This window comes from Oncorhynchus mykiss, chromosome 11 (genome assembly GCF_057628025.1).
Source record: "Oncorhynchus mykiss isolate SJ-2025 chromosome 11, ASM5762802v1, whole genome shotgun sequence".
Classification (NCBI taxonomy): domain Eukaryota; kingdom Metazoa; phylum Chordata; class Actinopteri; order Salmoniformes; family Salmonidae; genus Oncorhynchus; species Oncorhynchus mykiss.
The window spans coordinates 55,744,303-55,763,910 of NC_143032.1; the positions used below are offsets into that span (position 1 = coordinate 55,744,303).

Genomic DNA, 19,608 nt, shown 5'->3' on the forward strand with positions numbered 1-19,608 from the left:
AAGTCGTTGTAGTTATTTTGTTGCTTTGACAAACACATTTCTGAAGATTATTTATTTAATGTGATTAGTGATTCATTCATGTCTGTCCCTCAATTTAAGGTCAATCTTGTTACATGAACTGAACTCTCGTTTTAATATGGTGAACCTATTCCTTTAAAACAAACATTGGACATCTAATAGTCAAATCATAGAGTTAAAGGAGGTGAGCTGGTTCTACTCTTGTTGGCCATTTCCTGGTGTTTTGTGGTGGAAAACTGAGCGGGTCAATAGACAGGCTAGAAAGGTTTTAACAATACATTTGTTTTGGTGGAAGCTTGGATTCAATTGCCCCTCCCTGTTGCACACAACAAGCTTCCATTACCCCTGTCACAGGGAGATTTATGGCTAATTTAAGAAGAAATCGGCAACCCTGTTATGGTCAACGCTGGTACTTTATTTTGAACTTTAAGGCACTTACTATAGTAATTGTTTTATTTAAGCTTTTGAGATGGGAAGACATGTTTTTATGAAGTTGAAAGTGTGCTCATTATGACGATGTTAAAATTAGGTGATAAAGTTCAATTTTTTACCAAGCTACACTTTTCAAAAGGTGCCGAATTGGTGAAACGACCCAGGTGTATACAGGTAACTGGCAAACAAAGGAAACACCCAACACGAAGTGTCTAAATAGGGTGTTGGGCCACCACGAGCCAGAACAGCTTCAATGCACCTTGGCATAGATTCTATAAGAGTCTGGAACTTGATCGGAGAGATGCGACTCCATTCTTCCAGGAGAAATTGTTAATGGTGGTGGGAAACGCTTTCTTAGACGCTGTTCCCGAATCTCCCATAAGTGTTCAGTTGGGTTGAGATCTGGTGACAGAGACGGCCATGGCATATGGTTTACATCATTTTCATGCTGATCAAACCGTTCAGTGACCACTCGTGCCCTGCGGATGGGGGCATTGTCATCCAATGGAGGCATAGCCATGGTAACCAAAATAATGGCCTGCCCAGCATTTTATACATGACCCTAAGCATGATGGGATGTTAATTGCTTAATTAACTCAGGAACCACCCCAGTGTGGAAGCACCTGCTTTCAATATACTTTGTATCCCTCATTTACTCAAGTGTTTCCATTAATTTAGCAGTTACCTGTATCTCTCTGGTCCTGTGACCTTCACTTGTTTTCAAACAGGCATAAAAATTCCTCACCCTGTCTTGGAGTGGTGGCTGATACGCTGCTCTGCCACATTTTCCCACAAGCCTCACTGTATGACATGGTTGGGTGCACCCCTCATGTTGCAGCTGGAGGCTTTTTGCCAGCCAGTCTTTCATTGCCTTTGGGTGTTTGAGTCATTACTGCTATTTTCTGCAATGGATCCAGGGGGTGGGGAAGAGAGGGGAATGTTGTTTGTTTGTTTCCCGCTGAGGTGCACAGGTCAGGCGGGAGACTTTGTTTACAAGGCGTAGCTACTTGGCTCGGGCACCAGAGTTGTGTTTATGAACAATGTAGTCTGCAGTTCCCTGCGGCTCCATCTGTAAAAAAATAAAATAAAATGTTAGAGCGGAATGTCAAGCTGACCTCGACAGCTACTCCTCTAACTCAAATGATATGCAGTGTGTGTGTGTGTTAACTGTGTTTGGAGTGAGTTTGTTAGTATAAGGCGGTGCATGTTTTTTTTTTTACAAAGCATATGAAAATATTTTCCAGATTAGATATAAAACAATAAGCTACATAAATCAATCAGTAAATTCAGAGAGAGAAAATACAGGCCCTGCGTCACTACCACAGGGAGAATAGAACAGCCAATAATTTACTGTGAGTGTACTGCTGGTCTCACATGATCAACTCAATTAAGTCTATCCAAGTGGAGTCCTTGGGAATTTTATTTCCGTTTTGCCTGGAATACAAAGCAAATAGAAACAAGCCTCACATCCCTCATTCCAAAGACTAGAAAACCCTGAGCACACTCAATATATCTTCAATGTCATGTAGGTATTCCTGTTTCTAAACACAAGGCCGAAGCCACCACTGGGCAGTGTGCACAGAAAAGAAAGTCACAGTGGTGTGTTAATTACAGAGGGCCCTCTATCAATCATGCCCCTTGTGGCTGACAATTAAATTCCTACTAGGCCTGGCTGGATTTCTGCGCCCTTCACAGTCCGCAGGCTGTGCACAGCGTTCACAGTCCCAGCGCACTGCATTGCACACAACCCCCACATCAATCCCCCTCCGCTCCACAGCACAGGCATAAATCACATGGGCGAAGAAAAAAGAAAGAATCATTCATCAGGACAGTGGAGAAACAGAGACAAAGAGGGAGATGAGAGAGAAACAGATAGAGGGAGGAAGGGAGAGAAATAGAGATGGTAAGGTAAGGCCTTTTATTTAATCTGGTGTTTTCATTCAACATAAAGCGTAAGATCAATCGGAGAACCGCAGGAGCTGCAGGGAATCAAGTAGGCAAGCTACTTGAACTAAATGAATAAAGGAATGAGGAGAGTCCCTATCAGGAACAGCACAGGAGGCTGCTGAAGGAAGGACAGCTCATAATAATGGGCCGGAACGGAGCGAATGGAATGACATCAAACACATGGAAACCATGTGTCTGGTGTATTTGATACCGTTCCAGTTATTCTGCTACAGCCATTATCACACGCCGGTCCTCCCCAATTAAGGTGCCACCAACCTCCTGTGGTGCACAGGAGCTTTCAGGAAAGCACTATTCAATGGGCCTTGTAGACACTGACACAACTAGCAGCACTTTTAATGAAGCAGTATAATGAATATTTCTGTAATTTGCTGGCTCATCTGTCTGTTTTAGAGGAGTGTTTGCTCATTGTCTGACTAGCGTCTACTCTCCAGCAACAGATATTGCAACATGATCTCACAAACTAGCATTGATTATTGACCTCAAGTTGATATTATGACTGTTCTGGTTAGCTAACGGACTCATATATGAAGTAACTCCCAACATAAATGTTTTTTCTGAACCTCTTTCTTCCCACCACTTTCATAGGCTTTTTATTCATTTATTAGGGTTCATGATGGGATTTTTCAATTTCAGAAGAGCGAGTGGAAATCCCATTCCACTTTGTCCTAGCTGAGCATTTCTGCAGGCTCCAAGACAAGGGTTAATTTAATTTGAGTTGTCGTCCAATCATTAATCAAAGTAATCACCATCAGTGTTAATTGGATTCATTCTGACATTCTTGATTTCTTGTTTCTATTTTTTGTGTGCTTGTTTGACATTTTACTGCACTGTTAGGAGCTAGTAACACAAGCATTTCACTGCACCTGCTATAACATCTGCCAAACTGTTTACACGACCAGTAAACTTTGATTTGAGAAACAATAATAGTTGCTGGCAGAATAATTGGTAACAGCCTAATCCTTTATCCAAATCTAGCGGTTGTGCTACCAAGTTTAATGAATTGGTCAAATATACTGTTGAGTTCACTCTAATTGAAGTGTGTTTGGCTAAATTCTGAAAATAGAAGAACAGCAGATGACTTCCAGTGGCTTCATTTGTCTTCACCATGGAAATGTAAAATTTGTGATATGATTCCATTACAACTCCTACACCATATTAGAGTACGACCAGGTTTGTGCTGTGTGGCTTATATGAAGACATAACCTGGAAAAGCACTCATCTCCATTCAGTCATTGAAGATAGTGGGTAGCAAAAAGGAATTCATGTTGGCATGTATAATGTATTCCCATGTGGTTGGTGGATTGAAGTGGACACGCATCTCTACACTGTTGTATGTTCTTTAAATGACAGTTATGAAAATACAATATACTTAGCAACAATACAATGCCTTGTAGGAGGACTGTTCAGTATATACATAGCCGTTTCTCTGTGCCTTCTGGTAAAGATGAACCTAAAATGTGTGCCTTTATTTCAAACCACATGCAGGACGTTCTGTAGGCTCTGGTCTATCCTTTGGGCCCAGACATTTATCAAAAAACAAAAAAAACGACAGGATGTGGAATAGGAAATCAATATTCAAAATGCTACAAAACTTCCAAAACCTTTCAATGAGTACTTTATATACATCTTGAATCTTGAATTTACATTCTTAAATCTACATGTCATCATCTGCGTAACATTTTGTTTTTTGTCAGTAATGCAGAGCTAGTCTGGGAACATGGCTTGAGTCTACCTACAAAAGAACCATCACGAAATAATGATTAAACGGTAGGAAGATATTCAGAGATAAACAAATTATTAAAAAATGATATGTTTCTTTTCAAGTTAACGATTTGCCATTAGTCCTGTGTGGTATCATTACTATTTTTGTCCTCTTGAATTAATTTTCCCTTTGGCAGTCCCATGTGATTCACAAAAATGTTGCTTCCAGATTTCAACCTCTTCTAGGTTCAGCATTAGGTGCTGTCCAGGCCCAGCTCACTGTGAAAGGCATAAGGGTGAGTTATAAGTGCACTGAGCACACAGATTATGCCACCTCTTTTAAAGCACTGTCATTTAACCTCTCCATGTAGTTCCGAAGCTCCTTGGAGTCCCCCTGCTCTACATCTTGGCACACCCACTTAATATCCTGGCTGTGGCTCATGCTCAGTGTGCTGACAGTGGGGCAGCCATTGTCTGGCGGGATGGTGGTGAACGTGGTGAACTTCACACGCTTCCTCTTTGTGGTAGGCGAGTCTCCTTTGCTGTCCTTGGCTGTGCAGCTTGCCCTGTCTGCTGCCCGGTGCACCTGGCCCTGCACGTTCTTCTGGGAAGAGGCACCGTTGAGCAGGTGGCTGCCCTCTTCCAGCCCGGCACTGCAGTCCACCATGGAGGTGAGCTCGTCCTGCTGTGGGGACAGGCTCATGTGGCTCTCCAGCAGCTCTGCCTCGTTCCCCAGCCACACCCAGTCGTGGGCGTGGTTCATGCTCTCCTGGCCCTCGATGGACAGCTCCTTGTGGCGGTACTTGAGGGTGTAGGAGATGCAGTTGATGAGGAAGACCAGGATGGCCAGGCAGAAGACCCCCAGCAGGGCGTACATGCCGATCTCCAGGTCAGTGAGGCCCCGGGCTGTCTGGATCAGATCATCCTCCATGTTGTGGCTGCGAGGGAGGTCCACCTGGGCAGGGAAGTCTGGCATGTTCTGGACCTGGTTCCCGTCGTCTGACAGCTTGTCTCCATTGGGCCTCCTGATGATGGTACTCTTAGTGGTGGTGGTGACCTTCCTCATGACACCGTCCTCCATGTCAGAGATGGAGCTGCCGTAGTAGTGGGCTTCTAATCCAGTCCTGTCCTGGGAGGGGGACTGCTGCCTGCGGTCGCTGGCCCTGTTCTCCAGCTCCTCGCCCTCTGGCCCGTAGTCACTGTTTCTGGAGGTGCCACTATCGCTCTGGCCAAACTTCACCTTGACGTTGCAGTTCCCTGCAGCCAAAACGCTGCGCCGCTTGAACTTCTGGCAAAGCTCACAGACGGTCATCTCCACCCTGACCAGCAGGCCCTGGCCCTCAGCCTCAGTCACGATCACAGGCCACTTCCAGGAGGGGTCCTGCAGCACCGTCACCACCTCCTCATCCAGAGACGTGGCCGTCAGGACAAAGTAGTCTGAGTTGTACAGGTCCAGAGGAGCCATGGAGCCATCACTGAAGTGTAGCCACGCGCTAATCAGGGCCTCCTGTACAAACACACACACACAAACAAGAGCAAAGAAAATAACAAATAAAGAAAAACAATCTCATGTAACACTGACAGTGACCTCAAGCAGGGTCACATTACCACATTTCGTAGAGCAGCAACCTCACCATTAGTAGAGAATAATGAAGGGTTGAAAAATACCTTCTTTAAAACCTATTTATTTATTAGATCTAAGAATGTAGAAATAAGACAGAGCCTATTTCAGAAATGTTCCTGTGCTGTTATTTCATTAGGCAAGCTTATCGTATACATCACTGTACATAGTAATTGGTAACTGCCAAAATGAAAGAAATCAAACTATTTCCATGAGGGAAACATTTCTATCACAGGAACAAGAAAACAAACAAGACTTCAAACGTACAAGGTTCAAAGGATCAGAATGTAAAATTACAACAACAGTACTTTTATACTCTTTTTTGCATTTTTAGAAATGTAGGGCTACAGCACTGTGGGTCATAAAAGCCATGTACAAAAGTATGTGGACACCCCTTCAAATTAGTGGATTCAGATATTTTAGCCACACCTGTAGCTGACAGGTGGACCGCTGAGTACTGAAGCCCGTAAAAATCATCTGTCCTCAGTTGCAACAATCACTACCGAGTTTGAAACTGCCTCTGGAAGCAACGTCAGCACAATAACTGTTTCTCGGGAGCTTCATGAAATGGGTTTACATGGCAGAGCAGCCGCACACAAGCCTAAGATCACCATGCGCAATGCCAAGCATCGGCTTGAGTGGTGTAAAGCTGCCTTCATTTGAATCTGGAGCAGTGGAAACGCGTTCTCTGGAGTGAAGAATCACGCTTCAACATTTGGCAGTCTGGGTTTGGCAGATGCCAGGAGAACGCTACCTGCCCCAATGCATAGTGCACACAGTAAAGTTTGGTGAAGGAGAAATAATGGTCTGGGGCTGCTTTTCATGGTTAGGGCTAGGCCACTTAGTTCCAGTGAAGGGACATTTTAACGCTACAGTATACAATGACATTCTAGACAATTCTGTGCTTCCAACTTTCTGGCAACAGTTTGGGCAAGGCCCTTTCCTGTACAAAGCGAGGTCCATACAGAAATGGTTTGTCGAGATCAGTGTGGAAGAACTTGACTGGCCTGCATAGAGCCCTGACCTTAATTCCATCGAACACCTTTGGTATGAATTGGAACCCCAACTGCGAGCAAGGCCTTAAACCTTCCCAGAAGAGTGGAGGCTGTTATAGCAGCAAAGGGGGGACCAACTCCATATTAATGCCCATGATTTTGGAATGAGATGTTCGGCGAGCAGGTGTCCACATACTTTTGGTCATGTAGTGGGAATCATAAGGTAGAGGATAGCTCACTAAAGTGCCACTGTTTTGTTAACTCAGCTACTGTGCTCAGCAGTGGGGCTGCTGAGGGGAATACGGCTCATGATAATGGCTGGAATGGAGCGAATGGAATGGCATCAAACACATGAAAACCATGTGTTTGATGTTTATTTGATACCATTCCACTGATTCCGCCCCAGCCATTACCACGAGCCGTCCTCCACCAATTAAGATACCATCCACCTCCTCCTGTGGTGCTCAGACAGCTGAAGGGATTAAAAGATAGGGAAAATACAGTATCAGACAGTCACATTAAAGACAGCAAATTGGGATTTGCCACAGACAAGCATCTGAAGTCCCTTTCTTGCTGTGATGTTGCTTTTTAATATGGACACAGGACAAATCACCAGGAGCAGGGAAGGAGATCCATCAGTGGGCTGCAATTGCTCTCTAATTACAGATCCTCTAGGGGAATTCCTGCACGCTTATCCCCACACTGACATTATCCCTACAGAGATAGGACTGATAAAACTAGCCTGTCCTCCATTCTATCCTTCACTAGAAAGAGAAAGGGATCAAAGCGTTCATGAGAGAAGGAGAGCAAGGGAGAAACGAATGGCGAAAGACGATAGGACAGCTAGAGTTTGGCCTGTAAATTGTGTTTTCTTACAGAAACTTGCAGTGTTGCTTTTACACGCTCTGAGATTAAGCTTCCCTTTCTATTAGATGCCCAAGGAAACACATTCTGTCACACTCTGCTTTTCAAGAGTTGGTGTTAAGAGGGTTAGGAATGCAGTGGAACAAACAAACAAGCGCAGGCATTCACGCATTCACACACCCAACACACACACACACACACACACACACACACACACACACACACACACACACACACACACACACACACACACACACACACACACACACACACACATGTTCACAGTACTTACTGAATGTTCACATAAAAGGACTGCAATTGTGTGAAAGGGGATCCAAACAGACAAGGCTTACATTAAATAAACTGCTATAAACTGTTTCTTAAATCCTAATTTTAATCAAAGGGGCTGCTAACTGATCGTTTTCAAAGATCTGCAGTATGTTGAACAGACCTGTTTTGGGCTCTGCAGCACTTCCTGTGTGGTTGCCGTGGCGAGGATTGCCCTGTTGCTCCCTGGGCTGAGCTGCAGGTTCAGAGCCAGGCCGGTGACCAGCTGCACCCCCAGCTCTGTGATGGTTACTTTGTTATTCACTACTGTCACCGTCTTCTCTGCCAGGATGGAGTCAGACAGGGGGGACAGGACCTGGGCCAACACAAGGGAGATGGAGGAGAGAGAGAGAGAGAAGCCCTTGGGATTAATCCAGATTATGGACAGGACATGAAAAGCATTGCTCTTTGAAATAAACAATTACTACATTATTCCTGGATGCTCTGTAAATCCTGCAGTGATTCTCAGCTCTGACCTTGATGCCTTCCAACATTATGCTGGCTTCCATTTAATTTGATGAGTACATAGATTGAGTTATTTGATGGTAAATGGAGTGACCTGAACAAGCCCTTCCACTATTCATTGTCAGGTGTTTATCCAGGAAACATTAATCAAATGATGATGTGGAGAGAAAACCACCAGCAATACACACTGGAGTAGGCAAGGACCGATCAAGGACACATTTCTGCTGTTAATGGACCTTTCCTAGTAATCCAATTAGTGCAAACCTAATTTCATTAATCTCATTTTGAAAATCAAAGAGATCTTTCCATGCGTGCCCAATCATTGAGACCCCTCTATAGCTGTATTGCAGGATAGAACAGCGGCGTCTGGTAAGACAAGGGGCGGCAGACTTTGTATTTTTTGTAAATAACAGCTGGTGCAGAATATCTAAAGAAGTCTCAAGGTTTTACTCGCCTGAGGTAGAGTATCTCATGATAAACTGTAGACCACACTATCTACCTAGATAGTTTTCATCTGTATTTTTCGTAGCTGTCTACATACCACCACCAACTGAGGCTGGCACTATGACCACACTCAATGAACTGTATTCCACCATATGCAAACAGGAAAACGCTCATCCAAAGGCGGCTCTCTTTATGGTCGGGGACTTTAATGCAGGGAAACTTGAATCGGTCTTACCAAATTTATATCAGCATGTTAAATGTGCAACCAGAGGGAAAAAAAACTCTGGACCACCTTTACACACACAGAGAGACATACAAAGCTCTCCCTCACCCTCCGTTTGGCAAATCTGACCATAATTCCATCCTCCTGATTCCTGCTTACAAGAAAAAATTTAAGCAGGAAGCATCAGTGACTCGATCAATAAAAAAGTGGTAAGATGAAGCAGATGCTAAGTTACATGACTGTTTTGCTAGCACAGACTGGGATATGTTCCGGGATTCCTCCGATGGGATTGAGGACTACACCACATCAATCTTTGGCTTCATTAATAAGTGCATAGATGACGTCGTCCCCACAGTGACCATACGTACATACCCCAACCAGAAGCCATGGATTACATGCAACATCCGCACTGAGCTAAAGGCTAGAGCTGCCGCTTTCAAGGAGCGGGACTCTAACCCGGAAGCTTATAAGAAATCCTGCTATACCCTCCGACGAACAATCAAACAGGCAGAGCGTCAATACAGGACTAAGATCGAATAGTACTACTCCAGCTCTGACGCTGGTCGGATGTGGCAGGGCTTGCAAACAATTACAGACTACAAAGGGAAGCACACCCGAGAGCTGCCCAGTGACACGAGCCTACCAGACGAGCTAAACTACTTCTATGCTAATAGCACTGAAACATGCATGAGAGCACCAGCTGTTCTGGAAGACTGTGTGATCACGCTCTCCGCAGCCGATGTGAGTAAGACCGTTAAACAGGTCAACATTCACAAGGCTGCAGGGCCAGACGGATTACCAGGACGTGTACTGGGAGCTTGCGCTGACCAACTGGCAAGTGTCTTCACTGACATTTTCAACCTCTCCCTGTCCGAGTCTGTAATACCAACATGTTTGAAGCAGTCCCTGTGCCCAAGAACACTAAGGTAACCTGCCTAAATGACTACTGACCCGTAGCACTCACGTCTGTAGCCATGAAGTGCTTTGAAAGGCTGATCTTGGCTCACATCAACACCATTATCCTATAAACCCTAGACCCCCTCCAGTTTGCATACTGCCCAAACAGATCCACAGATGATGCAATCTCTATTGCACTCCACACTGCCCTTTCCCACCTGGACAAAAGGAACACCTATCTGAGAATGCTATTAATTGACTACAGCTCAGCGTTCAACACCATAGTGCCCTCAAAGTTCATCACAAAGTTTGGACAACACCTCCCTCTGCTACTGGATCCTGGACTTCCTGACGGACCGCCGCCAGGTGGTAAGGGTCGGTATCAACACATTTGCCACGCTGATCCTCAACACAGGGACCCCTCAGGGGTAGGTGCTCAGTCCCTTCCTGTACTCCCTGTTCACTCATGACTGCACAGCCAGACAAGACTCCAATAGCATCATTAAGATTGCCAATGACACAAACGTGGTAGGCCTGATCACCGACAACGACGAGACAGCCTATAGGGAGAAGGTCAGAGACCTGTCCGTGTGGTGCCAGGACAACAACCTCTCCTTCAACGTGATCAAGACAAAGGAGATGATTGTGGACTACAGGAAAAAGAGGACCGAGCATGCCCCCATTCTCATCGACGGGGCTTTAGTGGAGCAGGTTGAGAGCTTCAAGTTCCTTGGTGTCCACATCACCAACAAACTAACATGGTCCAAGTCGACCAAGACAGTTGTGACGAGGGCACGACAAAACCTATTCCCCCTCAGGAGACTGAAAAGATTTGACATGGGTCCTCAGATCCTCAAAAGGTTCTACAGGTGCACCATCAAGAGCATCCTGACTGGTTGTGTCACTGCCTGGTATGGCAACTGCTCGGCCTCCGACGGCAAGGCACTACAGAGGCTAGTGCGTGCGGCCCAGTACATCACTGGGGCAAAGTTTCCTGCCATCCTGGACAGTGACACACACACACATACATACATACATACATACATATATATATATATATATATATATATATATATACACACACACATACGGTGGGGCAAAAAAGTATTTAGTCAGCCACCAATTGTGCAAGTTCTCCCACTTAAAAAGATGAGAGAGGCCTGTAATTTTCATCATAGGTACACTTCAACTATGACAGACAAAATGAGGGGAAAAAAAACAGAAAATCACATTGTAGGATTTCTATGAATTTATTTGCAAATTATGGTGGAAAATAAGCATTTGGTCACCTACAAACAAGCAAGATTTCTGGCTCTCACAGACCTGTAACTTCTTCTTTAAGAGGCTCCTCTGTTCTCCACTTGTTACCTGTATTAAATGGCACCTGTTTGAACTTGTTATCAGTATAAAAGACACCTGTCCACAACCTCAAACAGTCACACTCCAAACTCCACTATGGCCAAGACCAAAGAGCTGTCAAAGGACACCAGAAACTAAATTGTAGACATGCACCAGGCTGGTAAGACTGAATCTGCAATAGGTAAGCAGCTTGGTTTGAAGAAATCAACTGTGGGAGTAATTATAGGAAATGGAAGACATACAAGACCACTGATAATCTCCCTCGATCTGGGGCTCCACGCAAGATCTCACCCCGTGGGGTCAAAATGATCACATGAACGGTGAGCAAAAATCATAGAACCACACGGGGGGACCTAGTGAATGACCTGCAGAGAGCTGGGACCAAAGTAACAAAGCCTACCATCAGCAAGGGCATTGAAGATGAAACGTGGCTGGGTCTTTCAGCATGACAATGATCCTAAACACACCGCCCGGGCAACGAAGGAGTGGCTTCGTAAGAAGCAATTCAAGGTCCTGGAGTGGCCTAGCCAGTCTCCAGATCTCAACCCCATAGAAAATCTTTGGAGGGAGTTGAAAGTCTGTGTTGCCCAGCAACAGCCCCAAAACATCACTGCTCTAGAGGAGATCTGCATGGAGGAATGGGCCAAAATACCAGCAACAGTGTGTGAAAACCTTGTGAAGACTTACAGAAAACGTTTGACCTCTGTCATTGCTAACAAAGGGTATATAACAAAGTATTGAGATAAACTTTTGTTATTGACCAAATACTTATTTTCCACCATAATTTGCAAATAAATTCATTAAAAATCCTACAATGTGATTTTCTGGATTTCTTTTTATCATTTTGTCTGTCATAGATGTCTATGATGAAAATTACAGGCCTCTCTCATCTTTTTAAGTGGGAGAACTTGCCCAATTGGTGGCTGACTAAATACTTTTTTGCCCCACTGTATATATCCACACTACCGTTCAAAAGTTTGGGGTCACTAAGAAATGTCCTTGTTTTTGAAAGAAGAGCAATTTTTTGTCCATTAAAATAACATCAAATTGATCATAAATACAGTGTAGACATTGTTAATGTATTAAATGACTGAAGAGGTGACTCTGGGATGCTGGCCTTCTTTTTTTTTTTTGTTACCCCTTTTTCTCCCCAATTTCGTGGTATCCAATTGTTGTAGTAGCTACTATCTTGTCTCATCGCTACAACTCCCGTACGGGCTCGGGAGAGACGAAGGTTGAAAGTCATGCGTCCTCCGATACACAACCCAACCAAGCCGCACGCATCCAACCCGGAAGCCAGCCGCACCAATGTGCCGGAGGAAACACCGTGCACCTTGCCACCTTGGTTAGCGCACACTGCGCCCAGCCCGCCACAGGAGTCGCTGGTGCACGATGAGACAAGGACACCCCTACCGACCAAGCCCTCCCTAACCCGGGCGACGCTAGGCCAATTGTGCGTCGCCCCACGGACCTCCCGGTCGCGGCCGGTTACGACAGAGCCTGGGCGCGAACCCAGGGACTCTGATGGCACAGCTGGTGCTGCAGTACAGCGCCCTTAACCACTGCGCCACTCGGGAGGCGGGATGCTGGCCTTCTAGGCAGAGTTGCAAAGAAAACGGCATATCTCAGTCTGGACAATAAAAACAAAAGATTAAGAACAAAAGAACACAGACACTGGACAGAGGAATTCTGCCTAGAAGGCCAGCATCCCAGAGTCGCCTCTTCACTGTTGACATTGAGACTGTTTTTTTGCGGGTACCATTTAATGAAGCTGCCAGTTGAGGACTTGTGAGGCGCCTGTTTCTCAAACTAATGTACAGTGCCTTGCGAAAGTATTCGGCCCCCTTGAACTTTGCGACCTTTTGCCACATTTCAGGCTTCAAACATAAAGATATAAAACTGTATTTTTTTGTGAAGAATCAACAACAAGTGGGACACAATCATGAAGTGGAACGACATTTATTGGATATTTCAAACCTTTTTAACAAATCGAAAACTGAAAAATTGGGCGTGCAAAATTATTCAGCCCCCTTAAGTTAATACTTTGTAGCGCCACCTTTTGCTGCGATTACAGCTGTAAGTCGCTTGGGGTATGTCTCTATCAGTTTTGCACATCGAGAGACTGAAATTTTTTCCCATTCCTCCTTGCAAAACAGCTCGAGCTCAGTGAGGTTGGATGGAGAGCATTTGTGAACAGCATTTTTCAGTTCTTTCCACAGATTCTCGATTGGATTCAGGTCTGGACTTTGACTTGGCCATTCTAACACCTGGATATGTTTATTTTTTAACCATTCCATTGTAGATCTTGCTTTATGTTTTGGATCATTGTCTTGTTGGAAGACAAATCTCCGTCCCAGTCTCAGGTCTTTTGCAGACTCCATCAGGTTTTCTTCCAGAATGGTCCTGTATTTGGCTCCATCCATCTTCCCATAACTTTTAACCATCTTCCCTATCCCTGCTGAAGAAAAGCAGGCCCAACCCATGATGCTGCCACCACCATGTTTGACAGTGGGGATGGTATGTTCAGCTGTGTTGATTTTACGCCAAACATAACGTTTTGCATTGTTGCCAAAAAGTTCAATTTTGGTTTCATCTGACCAGAGCACCTTCTTCCACATGTTTGGTGTGTCTCCCAGGTGGCTTGTGGCAAACTTTAAACGACACTTTTTATGGATATCTTTAAGAAATGGCTTTCTTCTTGCCACTCTTCCATAAAGGCCAGATTTGTGCAATATACGACTGATTGTTGTCCTATGGACAGAGTCTACTACCTCAGCTGTAGATCTCTGCAGTTCATCCAGAGTGATCATGGGCCTCTTGGCTGCATCTCTGATCAGTCTTCTCCTTGTATGAGCTGAAAGTTTAGAGGGACGGCCAGGTCTTGGTAGATTTGCAGTGGTCTGATACTCCTTCCATTTCAATATTATCGCTTGCACAGTGCTCCTTGGGATGTTTAAAGCTTGGGAAATCTTTTTGTATCCAAATCCGGCTTTAAACTTCTTCACAACAGTATCTCGGACCTGCCTGGTGTGTTCCTTGTTCTTCATGATGCTCTCTGCGCTTTTAACGGACCTCTGAGACTATCACAGTGCAGGTGCATTTATACGGAGACTTGATTACACACAGGTGGATTGTATTTATCATCATTAGTCATTTAGGTCAACATTGGATCATTCAGAGATCCTCACTGAACTTCTGGAGAGAGTTTGCTGCACTGAAAGTAAAGGGGCTGAATAATTTTGCACGCCCATTTTTTCAGTTTTTGATTTGTTAAAGAAGTTTGAAATATCCAATAAATGACGTTCCACTTCATGATTGTGTCCCACTTGTTGTTGATTCTTCACAAAAAAATACAGTTTTATATCTTTATGTTTGAAGCCTGAAATGTGGCAAAGGGTCGCAAAGTTCAAGGGGGCCGAATACTTTCGCAAGGCACTGTACTTATCCTCTTGCTCAGTTGTGCACTGGGGCCTCCCACCCCCCTTTCTATTCTATTCTGGTTAGAGCCAGTTTGAGCTGTTCTGTGACAGGAGTAGTACACAGCGTTGTACGAGATCTTCAGTTTCTTGGCAATTTCTCGCATGGAATAACCTTCATGTCTCAGAACAAGAATGGACTGACGAGTTTCAGGAGAAAGTTATTTGTTTCTGGCCATTTTGAGCCTGTAATCGAACCCACAAATGCTGATGCTCTTGTCTAAAGAAGGCCAGTTTTATTACTTCTTTAATCAGCACCACAGTTTTCAGCTGTGCTAAGATAATTGCAAAAGGTTTTTCTATTGAACAATTAGCCTTTTAAAATTATCAACTTGGATTAGCTAACACAACGTGCAATTGGGACACAGGAGTTATGTTTTCTGATAATGGGCGTCTACGCCTATGTAGATATTCCATTAAAAATCAGCCGTTTCCATCTACAATAGTCATTTACAACATTAACAATGTCTACACTCAATTCAATGTTATTTTAATGGACAAAAAAAGGTGCTTTTCTTTCAAAAACATGGACATTTCTAAGTGACCCCAAACTTTTGAACGGTAGTGTATATTATTATTTTTTAAAACCTCATTGTTGTTTAGCGGCTTGTATTTAAGCATTTCGTTGTTGTATTCGGCGCGTGTGACTAATACAATTTGATTTTAGCTCTTTGTGAGAGAAGAGGTGTGACAGACCGGTAGTTTGGCCTGTCTCATCTCGTGCTTTTGGGCTGGGGAGTATTTTCCTCTGTGCCCAACCTAATGGGAGGTAGGAGCCAGAGGACGGGTAGTGATGAGTGTGGAGGTGAGGGTACATCTGCCTGCAAGACAGATGGATGAGTCCACACTGTCAAGATGCTGATCGGTTTCACACAGATATCATTAACTGACTGCTATTTATCCAGTTAGCCTGTTTAGACTGACAAATGAAAGGACCCTGCTAGAGATGGCATGCTTACAATCTGCACCAGGGTGAGGCCCCATTTACTGTAACCACAGCCCAGACCTGGAGACATGGGACCATTGATAACCACCTGTCTGGCTGACTGAATGCACAAATATAGATTTTATCTCCTCCACTCGACATTTGCAAATCCCATTGTTATGACTGACTTAAGATGACTGTTTTAAGGTATTTTCAGCCCTAATATTAAAACAGACAGCAATGTTTTACTGTTCTATTTTCCAACTCCTTTCACCTCCCCTTACTCCTCTCTCTATTCACACTTGTTCTGTTTATTTTTTCTCATCCTTTGTACTGAAACACCTTATTATAACACACATACTGCACTGTACACGCATGCAGACACATACAGCGTACCTGGATGGTGGTCATCCCCATGTCCAGTCCCACGAGTATGCACCCGTCCTGTAGCTGAGCTATCTGGGGGTCCTCCACCTTCAGGAAGTCCCACACCAGCCCAGTGATGTCCATCTGCCAATCACTGCCCAGCATGAAGGTCAGCTGACCACGGGGGTCGGCAGCTTCGGCCACGAAGTGTGTCAACACTCGAACCATGGCATTCTGGTACTGTAACGTGCAGCTCCTTCCTCTCCGGTCTTCATCATCCTCATCATCACTGTCCAGTGCAGACCTGCCATTACAAACAAAGCCAGTCATTTAACATGAGAAACTAACCCCAACACTGGACAAGTCTAACATGAACATCTCTAACACCCACCCACTGATAGGAAATTATGTTCAGGACGCTATAGGCAACCAATCATCTTCTCAAAGAAGGAAGTGTGTCTCAATGAGAATATTTATTGCAGTGTGAAAACAAGGCTGACAAGGTTACACTGTTGCTTTTGTAAAGTTGCTTTTAAACAAATAACTATGTCATACATACACAGCACACTTTTAGTAGTTTTAAGATAAATATCAGTGTTTGCTTTGTAGAAGTAAATCTGCCACAGCAGCACTGTTGTCAAGCAGTGGGACAGGACAGGCGTGCCTCTGATAAACACCAGTGCTTTGTCAATAGTGTGCTAATACCAGCACTGCAAAAAGTTCCATCTAAGCAAGCCTAAATATCTTATATTGAGTGATCATTTTTTTTAAATCTTACCAAAATAAGCAAATAATTTTACTTATTTTAATTTTAAATGGAAACTCCAACAATTTTAAACCTAATTTTCTTGATCTCCAGCACAATACCAGTGTCTACATTTGTGAAAACAGCATATTTCTACGTTTTGTAAAACAAATAAAAAGTTGCAAAGTTCTACCCGATCTTCAAAAGTTAAAACAGTGATTTTCAAACACCGCCATTCGCTGTGACGTAGGGAACAAAAAACAATATTCTCCCTCTGGCTAGAAACTCATTACAGGTTTTTCAAAATCACAGTTTTTCTTACTTTTAATCCTACCCTGTGAGCATTTTGTAGGACCTTATCTTTCTAACCACAGATCATAGGAATGTGCCGTTTCCATATACAGTGCTGTGAAAAAGTATTTTCCCCCTTTCAAATTTTCTCTACTTTTGCATATTTTTTATATTGAACATTATCAGAGCTTCAACCAAAACCTAATATTAGATAAAGGGAACCTGAGTGCACAAATAACAGAACAATGACATACTTATTTCATTTATTTAATAATCAAAATTATGCAATACCCAATGCCCCTGTGTGAAAAAGTAATTGCTCCCTTACACTCAATAACTGGTTATGCCACCTTTAGCAGCAATAACTCCAAACAAATGCTTCCAGTAGTTGTTGATCAGTCTCTCACATCGCTGTGCAGGAATATTGGCCCACTCTTCCATGCAGAACTGCTTTAACTCAGCAACATTTGTGGGTTTTCAAGCATGAACTGTCACAACATCGCAATTAGGTCTGGACTTTGACTAGGCCATTCCAAAACTCAAAATGTGTTGCTTTTTAGCCATATTCACGTAGACTTGATTGTACAGAGCAAAATTCATGGTTCCTTCTATTTAGTCGTCCAGTTCCTGAGAAAGCAAAGCATCCCCAAACCATCACACAACCACCACCACAGGTTCTTACTGTGGAATGCAGTGTTTGGTTTTCGCCAGGCATAATGGGACCCATGTCATCCAAAAAGAATGTCAGGCCATCCATCTGTGAGCTGAAGATGAAGCTCAGCTGGGTCATGCAGCAAAACAATGATCCAAAACACACAATCAAGTCTACATGAAAATGGTTAAAAAGCCATTTTTAAAAGATATTTTACCTTAAATTGTCTTTAAAAAAAATGTAAGTGAATTATCACTTATGTAAGTTTTGGTTTAGATTACATAAGATATTAAGGCTTTCTTTGATTTCATTTTTTGCAGTGAGGGCCTCACCTATCCTGCTGCCTCATCACCTCACGTCTGGCAATAAACACACACACCTACAAGGGTTGATATCATAATGGGAGAGAAAAGAGTGAAAGTTAATCTCTGGAAATGTAATTCTGGTGATTATCCTCTCTGATTGTATTTTTTCCTGTCCGACACCGTTAATATGTATCCCTCGATGTGTGGCAGAATGGGGTCTGGCAATGAAGAGTGAAGACGCTAGCTAAGCTGGTTAGAGATCAGCCTTAAGGCTCAGCATTTCCACTGACAAGATAAGAAGGGTTATTTTGACAAGTACTCACAGCAATGAATTAGTCTTCAGTAAAACATAATACAACAAGTAAAGTGAATAAAGAATTGCAAATGCCTGTCTGCGTTTATTACACTGCGGTGGGACATTTCCAACTTAACTTAACTGTAATATGGAATATGCCTCGAGGTGCCGATTCAGCAGATACCAGATTACATTTGGACCTGGCAAAATGTGGAAGCTATACCATCCACTAGGGGCAACATGAGTGCCTATTACCATCTAGTAGGTTTGACATCTAGTAGGTTTTGCTAGGGTGTTGTGGATGGGCGTTTAAGCCACTGACTGGTTCCGAGGGTCACGTGCTAGGCACTCATTTTAGTTTTTTGGTTTAAAGCCTTTCCCAAAACCTTAACCCTTAACCACTCAGAATTAATGCCTAAACTTAAGTTTAACCCCATCACTAACCTTAACCCTAAACTTAACCATTCAAAATTAATGCCTAAATGTAGGTTTTTGTTTAACTTTTGCTGAGTTTGGCTGACAGCTAAGATTTGCCACTAAGGCGTAATTAGAACGTCAAGCCATGGCATAATTCTATGACAACTAATATACAGCACCACATGGCGTAATTCTGTTGCTGCAGTTACGCCACGGGTTGGCGTTTTATTTGGAGATTGGGTTGGGGTTTAGCTGATCTAGTTTACAAATACTGTAGTGAGGGTCTTCCCTTGACATGTCCTTTACAGCAGAGCTCCCAGCTCCTATAGGCCAGGGTATGGATAGTGGACAGGTACAGTCCAGGGGGATTATTCCAAGTATGGGTAGAGGGAGAGGATGTGATTGGGGCAGAGTGAGAGCATGTGATTGGAAACCGAGTGAGAGCATGTGATTGGGGCAGAGTGAGAGAATGTGAAAGGGCAGAGTGAGCGCATGTGATTGGGGCAGAGAGAGCAAATGTGTTTGGGACAGAATGAGCAGAGGTCCTGTGTGCATTACTGTATGTGTGCATTATAAGTTGATGGCTCCCAATCCCTATTGCTAGTATTTTACTCCTGACAAATCTAATCTGCAGGAAGGCACGGTGCAATCTAATCTAAGATTAAAGGCCCAGTGCAATCAAAAACGTGATTTCCTGTGTTTTATATACATTTCCACACTATGTGGTTGTAATGATACTGAGAAATTGTGAAATTTATGATAATGCCCTTTTAGTGTAAGAGCTGGTTGAGAAGACTGCCATACATTTCACCCTGTTTTTGT

The 19,608-nt window shown here is 43.7% G+C and overlaps 1 protein-coding gene across 1 annotated transcript in view; it reads right to left on the reverse strand.

The window, feature by feature from the left end:
• Positions 1–3,741: 3,741 nt before the first annotated feature.
• The window catches only part of si:dkeyp-14d3.1 (transmembrane protein 132C), a 178,536-nt gene continuing 162,669 nt past the window's right edge, over positions 3,742–19,608 (reverse strand). Inside the window, exons 7-9 of the mRNA XM_090189063.1 lie at positions 16,112–16,385; positions 8,051–8,242; positions 3,742–5,626 (exon numbers count right to left, since the gene is read on the reverse strand). Coding sequence (XP_090045189.1) covers positions 4,445–5,626; positions 8,051–8,242; positions 16,112–16,385 — 1,648 coding nt within the window. The 3' untranslated portion in view covers positions 3,742–4,444. The remainder of the gene's footprint in view (positions 5,627–8,050; positions 8,243–16,111; positions 16,386–19,608) is intronic.